Here is a 9,399-nt window from a genome sequence, read left to right on the forward strand (position 1 = left end):
ACAATATTGGCAACATCTACTGAAAGCAAACAGACCTATAAAAATACGGTATTCACTGCCTTCATAGGATAAATGCATCTCCACCAAAGGAGATGCCTATTCAGCTTCCTAAAGCAGCTAGGTGGGCATGAAACAAATCATTAGTGTAGAGTTCAAACTGCAGAACTTCCCATTCATTTTGAGGGGAACTAACAAGCTGAAATGTCTTCAAAATAATATTGCAAAAAAAAAAAAAAATCTCTACACCAGTCACCTCATCAAATTTCATTCACATAGGTAACACATGATCAAATTTCAACAATTTTTTCAGCAAAATATTGCAAGACAACTCACAACAAAATCTCAAAAGGGCACTTAATGCAGACTGCCAATGTAATAATGATGGAGAAATATGAATGCTGTGCCACCTTTATTGCCCTAACATATATTCAAATGTGAGCTCTTATTGTTCAAGTCAAATTCATTTCCGATCTTCCTTCACTGGCACTCCAGGAATCTTTTCAGTCACTTGATTTCCTAGATAAATGAAGGAGCTCCACCCCGGGACTGGCAAACAGGGGGAAGAATCAGGGAAATCCTGTCAAATGCTTTGGCTGTGTCTATATTCCATAGCTTGATACAACTGTCTACCACACTTGCTGGGAAAATTCCAAAGCACATACCAGAATTTATCTGGATCCATTAAGATACCTGAGGCAAACCACCTTAATCAGTCTTCCCAGTGTGCAGAGGTTCTTTACAATAAGCCATATTTACAACAGAGACTCATCTGATTGTAGCAAAAGACTCATCTCTGTGTTATAACTACAGATCATATACCAATTGCTTTGAGATAAAGACCAGTTCTAATATAGGATTTGTATTAGGCCAGAGATGATATTGATGATTTATTCAAATTTGTTATAGTCACCAACTCCAAAGGACTCTGGGCAAGCCTATGGATGACAAGAATTCTTTCCCACTAGGTAGGGGATAGAGGATAAAATCTCCAAACATCAATATCAAGCAGGATTCAAAATCCAGAATGACAGTTTTTCTGGAAGAAACTTACATCACATAGCAAGTTGAGTGGAATATGAACAGGATCTTTAACTTGTCCCTATATTGTATACCAACATTACATTCAGAGCTTGCTATCTCAAAAACAAGACGCCTGGACACCACCATTTTTTCCTGGAATGTTATTATCACTCCCATTGTCCTTGCTAGCAGTGAAAGACCTGAAACTCAGGAGGTCAGATTTCTGATCAATTTAAAAAGCAAGAGACAGCCGAGCTGAAACACCGCTAATAACACTTTCTTTGATAATCTACAATACAGTAATAGAAGGGTATTTGGGCTGTCAAATCCAAACATATACAACAAACAGGAGGTCAATTTCTGTCAGTAATTTCACATTTATTTCTCTTTACCACCAGGATGTATTTTTCCTAATATTTTATCAGAATCTGCCTTTCTATAAACCAAAGACCACTGTTTCGATATCTTGCAGTCTGGAATGTGGAAGGAATTGATATCCTTTCAGATACTTAAAAGGCTGCTACTATAGCTCGCTTATCTTTTCTCAAAGCTAAATATACCTACTTTCCTCAGTCTTTCCTGAGACTCAGTTTCCAGCCTCTGAATAATCCTTGATACTGTTCCTTGCACCTGTTATAGTTTGTCTGAATCGCTCCTATGTTTCAGTATCTAGAACTAGACACAGTATTTAAGGTATAATTGGACCAAGATAACCAATATACTGCTTCGTAACTGAATATATCTGTATTGTGTCACTATTATTTTCAACTCATTTCTTTACCTAGCAGGTTTTCTATTTTGTGGGTCATTTGTTTTATTTATTCATTTTTAAAAAATATTTATATAGTCACCCATCTGATACCAAACAAGTAAGGAATGTGCTTTGCTTTCAATATTTATTCTAGTCACTTGCCCTGTCAGTGTTGGTGGAAGTGGTCGTGGCAGTTGTTTGCTTGGGCTGTTTACTGTTCGCAATAACCCAATCAAGGAACTGCCAAAAAGGCTGAAGTAAACCCCATTCCTTACCAGCACTGATGATGTTAACAATAACAATAGCACCTAGACTTATATACCACTTCATAGTGCTTTACAGCCTTCTCTAAGCGGTTTACAGAGTCCGCATATTGCCCTAACAATCTGGGTCCTCATTTTACCAACCTGGGAAGGATGGAAAGCTGAGTTAAAACATCTGAAAGAAAACAAACAAGCTCAGAGGGCCACCAAGGACCCTCTGAGCTACAAATATTCTCCTTTATTGGTAATTAAAGCAGTATCAGTAATAAAGCAACATAAAAGCATAAACATTAAAAACAAAAATCTGGCACCAAGTTAAGATTCCAACACACAGTCACTTAATCCTATCCCAGAGCACAGGGGAAAGGCCAAGCCTTCAGTACTTCAGGGGAAAGAGTGCTCCATAGGGTGGAGCTGCCATGCCCTAGCTCTGATAAGATGGCAATGTTTAGGGGAAGGCACTAGAAGCATGCCCTACCATCTGGTAGGATGGTAGATATCCTTAGGAAAATCTAGAATATTACCCACCTTAATTTTGTATCACATGTAAATCTGATAAATATGCCTTCCGCTATCTTCAAATACATTAATAAAAATGTAAGTAACATCAAGCCCAGCATTGAAGCTTGTTATCTCATTCAATTTAGATGATGAACCACTGAACTCTGAATACAAATTCAGACCAGTTTTAGCTCCAACTAACAGATGTATTATATGTATCATTGTATCATTTAACTAGTTTCTTAATTTGGATGAGATGGGAACACTGACAAATTTTACATAATGTACCACCTTCCTTGTTTCTTCAATTGCTTTGGGGCTTTGGAAATATTTAGAACAAAATCTGTATATTCTTAAGATCATTTCACACAGCAAATTAAAAGTCAGAGATTAAACCTTTGATGAACAGGATACATTAGGTAAAGGAAGGCTTCTTGGGGCTCTGTCTATAGAAGGCAAGCTTACAATGAAATTGTAAAAAAAAAAACCCTTCGATAAATATGTACTGTTTAAAATATAGTATATATAATTTCTTAAAAGATATTTATTTTTATTTATAAAATTTATTGGCCACCCATCTTGCCATAAGGTAAATTTACGACTTATGAAAACGTAGGTATTCTGTGATGAGAAATTCCTTGTAAGGTAAAAATATGAAGCTGGAACAAGTAACATTTCATAGTTTTAATGGTTCTGGATTGATTCCCTCCTTATTTTCTTCCTCCAAACCATTATCTTTTATGACTAAATCTTAAAATTAATAGAAATATGCTACTATTTGATGAAGTACCTGTCTCGAGTGTACCCAAGTTTAGGTTCTGTGTAGTTGATTATATCTTCAGCTGCCCAGGATGGCGACTGATTACCACAAAGAATCATCTGAACTTCTTCATGGCTAAAGGAACTTAGCTTTTCCATTGGAAAGACTCGGTTGAAGCCATCTTTATGGAAAAAAACAGGGCAAAAGTGAGTATGCTTGAAGATGTTTACCAGAAAAAATACTCATATCTTTTATTCTAATACTCTCCTTGTACTACATGGATAGAAATGTTCACAAATCATCTGAAATTCACCATCTCTCTCTCTCTCTCTTTTAAAAAGGTATAGAAATCAATTCCTAGCAGAAATATTTGGCTATCGTTAACAGAATATAGCAAACAATAGCATGAAACAAGCAAATTAAAAAAACAAAACAAATAAAGCACCTCTTCAGAGAACTATTTTAAAATCCAAGTACCATTCTTTCCTTACTCCAACATGCATGGAAAAAAAGAATGAGGAAGAAAATGTGACACTTGTTTATATAAAAAAGGAGTATTTATATTCAAGACAATTAACAGAACAGTTTAAGCAAGAATATTAAATTGTAAAAATTGTCAAGTGTAAAAGAACACCATCACAGAAGTCAAGTCAGCAAAACTTTAGACGACCTAGAAATGTTTTTAAAAGTTGTTTTTCCTAATATACTAAGGTAAGCTTCCTAATGAGAACTGCCTTTGGTGAGATGGATGGCACAGAAGCTAAATAAATATAATTTCATTATAGTTAGCTTAGGATTTGACTCTCCATGTGTTGAAGTTTCCCAATATCTCTAGTCATTGGTCATTCTGCAATTACATGAGTCCAAAATCATCTGGTATCCACGAACTTTAATTGAAAAAAAAACCCCATCTCACTAGTTTATCTAGAAATTCCAATTATGACTTAAAAGCAATACCTTTTTCTTTGCCAAGGTCCCCATCTCCCTTTTAAGTAAGAGATTTATGTTCTTGTCACTAATAAACAATTACATACCTCTGAAAGCATCCATTTGTTTCTGTACGCCAGTGTGCATGCAGAAGTCAAACATCAAGTCCACATATTCTTCTGCATTATCCATAGTTATCAACTATAATGAGATTGACAATGGACAAAAGGAAGTCATGTTACATTACAGAAGATCATTAAAGAAATTAATATTGGACTCTAATAGTGTCCAAATGTTTTGTGAAATATTTGTATTTTTTGTAAATAGCTATTCTGAGTAGATTTTTAAAATATATTTAATAAAATCTCTAACTGGCAACAATCCTAAAAGACTCTAGTCTAGGCACTGAAAACTTCCAAAAAATTTCATATTAGATAGCCAACCACTTTGCATACTATGCTATACTGGTGACTCCCCAAACCCAAGGCAAAGAAATGAAATTGTCTTGCTTTAAACTACCTGTCAAAAATACAAAAGGGTTTGAACTACACAGGGAGAGATTTCCACAGAGTGAGAGCTACTACAGAGAAGGCCTGTTATTTCATCTATATCCCATGGACCTTTGGGGGGGGGGAGATGCTCAAAGTGTTGACTCTCTAGATAATAGGAAGAGATAGTAGATTTATTGATTTTAATTGATTTATTAATGTTGATATTGCCCAACTTGGGGCACCTCATGAAACAGAGAACATAAATAAATAGAGTAAATTAAACCAATACACTGCAAAATAACATAATTACATGGTAATTTTCCTTGTAATCTAAACAACACATCAGAAAAATATAAACAGAGGAATCCCTGTTCATGTCTCATGATGGAATTGGGTATGTCTAGTTTAATGAAGAGAAGGACGAGGGGGGACATGATAGCAGTGTTCCAATATCTCAGGGGCTGCCACAAAGAAGAGGGAGTCAAGCTATTCTCCAAAGCACCTGAAGGCAGGACAAGAAGCAACGGATGGAAACTAACCAAAGAGAGAAGCAACCTAGAACTAAGGAGAAACTTCCTGACAGTTAGAACAATTATCCAGTGGAACAACCTGCCTCCAGAAGCGGTGAGTGTTCCAACACTGGAAGTTTTTAAGAAGAAACTGGACAGCCATTTGTCTGAAATGGTATAGGGTTTCCTGCCTGAGCAGGGGGTTGGACTAGATGATCTCCAAGGTCCCTTCCAACTTTATTATTATTATGATAATGATGATGAGGCCTAAATCATCCTGGAAAAGATTCCAGATACTCCTTCCTCTTGAATCTTCTATGGCTTCAAGGCTATAGCATTAAGCTTTCCCTCAAAAGATTTTCTCCTGTATCGAGTGCTCACACCCTATCTGGCTGCTTAATATGAGACAGGGAGATACAGGGCAAACCCACCGATAACGCTGTTCTGCACAGAACAGATTCCACAAGTTCCAAAGAATTCCATACAAGATGTGGGTAGGCTTACCAAAATGGACTTTGTACAACTGACATCTAGCCCAAAGGAAATGAGAGCAATTTTTGCAAGTTCATCATTGTATAGAATCTTCAGTCATGTATAGGGACACTATTCTGCTCATCTTTCCATAATACTCTTAGATGGGATACTCTAAGCCAGGGGTAGGCAACCTTGGCTCTTTTATGACTCGTGGACTTCAACTCCCAGAATTCCTGAGCCAGCCAAGCTGGCTCAGGAATTCTGGGAGCTGAAGTCCACGAGTCATAAAAGAGCCAAGGTTGCCTACCCCTGCTCTAAGCATACTGGAAGTGTCTCAAGCTTGAAACAGGTCTTTGCTATGAAATAGCCTATTTCAATACAAAATTTCTTTCAAACTGGCCTGTTTCATGCTAAAAACCACTTGTACTCAGAAAGGGCACTTTTGCCCTTGAAATGGGTTCCTTTAAATTCAGGATAATTTGATTCAAAAAAATTTGCACACTACTAAATTGTCTTATTAGAAATATTTACCTCATCTTCTCCACCAGGCTTGAGATCCACTGCTGTAAAGCCATAGACTCTGGATGAAGGGCAAAACTGGAAATTAAGACTATAAAAAAAGAGACAGCATTAGTATATCATAACTTTTTATGTTTTTTTTACCAGATAATTACGGTAAGTATCAGAAAGCATCATGGTATTTCCATGACAAGAGTCACAGCAATATAGATTCAGAAATAGTATCAGATTCATTCATTCTTATGCACCAGATATGTCAAACACAATGCCCGCGGGCCAAATCCGGCCCGCAACTGACCAATATTTGGCCCCAGGGATGGTGAGGGATTGGCCCCCGCCACCATGGCCCGGTCAGCTCGGCAACCCCCAAGGCACATGCACAGGAGGTGGTGAGTTGCACGGGGGCCAACGGCATCCAGCAGCAGGAGTCACTGTGAATACCGGCCTGGCCCTCCAGCAGCAGTGCTGCAGCGGCACCGGCAGAACGTGGAGTCGGGGGCAGTGGCACGTGATGCGGCCACCAGACATGCCTACTCTGTCCCATCTCTTTTTGGTTGGAGAGCAGGTTGCCACTGGTCATCTCATCAGCCCCCTCGGTCTTGCCCGTGGTCCGCGGGTGGAGCGCATTCCCCTTGCGCACATTGATACCTGCTGCAGCCGCTGCCGACAGCCACTCACACAGGTACATTAGGTTGCTGCCTTGAGCTGCAGGCCCGCCCAGCCCCAGCAGAGATGAGGGGAGGCATGCAATCCTAGCTGGGACTGGGGGGCTATGGCGCCGATGGGGATCCGGCTTTCCCCACTCAGGGTGGCCTTTTGCTTGCTGGGCATGGGCGTGCTCTACCATCTCTACTCGGGGCTTCCTTTCTCCTTTGTGCTGGGCGGGCCTGCCGCTCCGGGCAGCGACGGCAGCCTAATGGACCTGCATGAGCGGCAGGTACCGAGGTGCGTGAGGGGAATGTTCCAAGGCTCCACACCCATTTGCACTACTCAGGTGATCTTGATGACACAGATAAACCTCCACGTGGCCTCAACGACTCTCTAAAATAATGCAAATGCTGCAAGGAATATAAATCCTTCCATTCCCCACCATCCAGTCAGAGCTGAAGAATCTTCTTGGATGAGAAATGAAACGTCTTCAAAGAAAAACAAGAAAGTCCAGTTGCCTTCCTTGTGAAAAAGCATTTTTGGGTATGAACTTTTTCCAGTCATGCAAAATTTATCTAGCATGATCTATACATAATCATAACTTCATTATATTGAAAGATATCTCAATATCCAATGAAAAATAATTTATAGGTGAACAGAATGACAATGCTTAAATAAAAATCTATAAACACCTCAATATAATTAAACTGTAAGCTAATGCTGCAAATATTGTATTTCTGTGATTTTGTTTAGAAAACAAGTAGTTTGCACAATTTTCAAACTAGTATGCTAATTCCTTTAAGAGCACCAACATTTACAAAAACAACTTGAGAAAAAAAAATCACCTTACCCTAAATCTTCTATGCTAAGTGGAGGTCCAGAACCTGATGGGTTCTTCATCATAAGTTCTTGAAGTTTAGTATTTTTTTCATCTTCTGAAAGGCCCTTGTTGCTTAATATTTGACGTCTCTTAATTGCAAGATCTTTAATTTCTTTTAAAAATCTTGCTCTGTGAGGGTTTACCAGTTCAAAATCTTCCCATGTTAGGATTCCATTAAACCATGCTGGAGGCTTAGGTTTTGGTGGGTCAAGAATAAATTCAGATTTGGAATCTTCTTCAAAACTTCCTACTGATAGGGAATCATGTCCCTCCTCTGTAGAGGCTTCTGATTGACTTTCAGTGCAGTGCAAGTCTCTGTCACCCCGTGATTCATAAATCAGTTTACTCATATTGCTTTTAATATCACCCATGCACATGAGTTTAAAAAAAGGCTTAGAAATTGGCAGGTCTACAAGTCTATTGTCCTGGATACATTTAGCTAAGAAAATCCCAAGAAAATGAAACAGTTTAGTGATTCTTTCAAGTTCATCACTATCCTGTGGGAACGGTGCTGTGAAGAGCCCACAAGAGCGCTGTACATAGTATCCTGGGGGTTTCAATCCACCGCCAATATCAACCTTTTTAAAACAGGCAAAGGAGAAAAGTGTTATTGAAGTTACACAGTACCATATCTTTTATTTGTATTTTTTTCTGAAAAGGAAATATACCTGTCGTGATTCATCATCTGGAAAATCATCATCACAGAGCCAAGCTCCCAATTCTGTTCTTTGGAATTCTGCTGCTACCAATGCATAAAATTCCAAAGTAGGTCCTAATCCTGTTCCTTCCTCCCCTAAAAACTCCACCTGGGAATCAATAAAACAAAAATTTAAGTAGCTCCAAGGGAAATATTACCTATCATAATGTGCCGATGCATTCAGATTTGCCCAGACAGAGAATCAATAGAGGCTTCCAGTGAATGAAAATGGGAAACTGAATAATTTTTGCATCCTATGCATAAGAGCACATAGGAGGCTGCAAAATAAACTTTTTTTCCCTTTACTCCAGAAAGAGAGACCTGTGCATACACAGATTGTCTTGTTAATATTTATTTTATTGTTTTTTAAGAGGATATATTTTACCTCCAAAACTGACTTTCTATCTGCATGAATCTGCATAACATTTTCTGCCCATTCCATCAAGGATTCACCACGTGGAACTTTGACTCTTTCGTGTTTAAGGCGCCCAACTCTGAATTCTCCTGGATCATCTCTTCGTACAGTACTTGCAGTTCGTGTTCGCTCAACAGTTGCCTCACGTCGATTCTGCAGCCACACAATAGCTCTGATAAGAAAAAGAAATGCAATCATTTAGTTTAAAATGTTAAGCATCTCTTCCATCAGTTTCTGTAAAATATTGAAGATTCTTAATAGTATGAATGTTAAGATTATTCACCCCTAACATAACAAACCAAAGCTTATGATATTCATGTTAAAAAACTGTTATACACTAGAATGAATAAGAAATTAAATGATTTTGAGCACAATTCTCACCTTGATGCTCCAAATGCTGTGCACGTGAAATACAGTTGTCTAGTTTCAAACGGGATTAAGAAAGGACACTTGCTAGTTATCTGTTCACACCAGTCTGGTAAAGCTCCACTTGCTAATGCTAATGGTTCCTGTGATTTAACAATTAAAATGTGAAAACAGGTAA

The 9,399-nt window shown here is 38.4% G+C and overlaps 1 protein-coding gene across 1 annotated transcript in view; it reads right to left on the reverse strand.

Moving 5' to 3' along the window:
* HECTD1 (HECT domain E3 ubiquitin protein ligase 1) overlaps positions 1-9,399 on the reverse strand; it is a 62,652-nt gene that overhangs the window by 2,080 nt on the left and 51,173 nt on the right. The window contains exons 34-39 of the mRNA XM_015816147.1: positions 8,826-9,027; positions 8,412-8,549; positions 7,714-8,321; positions 6,228-6,306; positions 4,330-4,423; positions 3,326-3,476 (exon numbers count right to left, since the gene is read on the reverse strand). Of these exons, the coding sequence (XP_015671633.1) occupies positions 3,326-3,476; positions 4,330-4,423; positions 6,228-6,306; positions 7,714-8,321; positions 8,412-8,549; positions 8,826-9,027 (1,272 nt within the window). The remainder of the gene's footprint in view (positions 1-3,325; positions 3,477-4,329; positions 4,424-6,227; positions 6,307-7,713; positions 8,322-8,411; positions 8,550-8,825; positions 9,028-9,399) is intronic.

Source organism: Protobothrops mucrosquamatus, unplaced genomic scaffold (assembly GCF_001527695.2).
Source record: "Protobothrops mucrosquamatus isolate PMUCROS unplaced genomic scaffold, P.Mucros_1.0 scaffold403, whole genome shotgun sequence".
Taxonomy (NCBI): Eukaryota; Metazoa; Chordata; class Lepidosauria; order Squamata; family Viperidae; genus Protobothrops; species Protobothrops mucrosquamatus.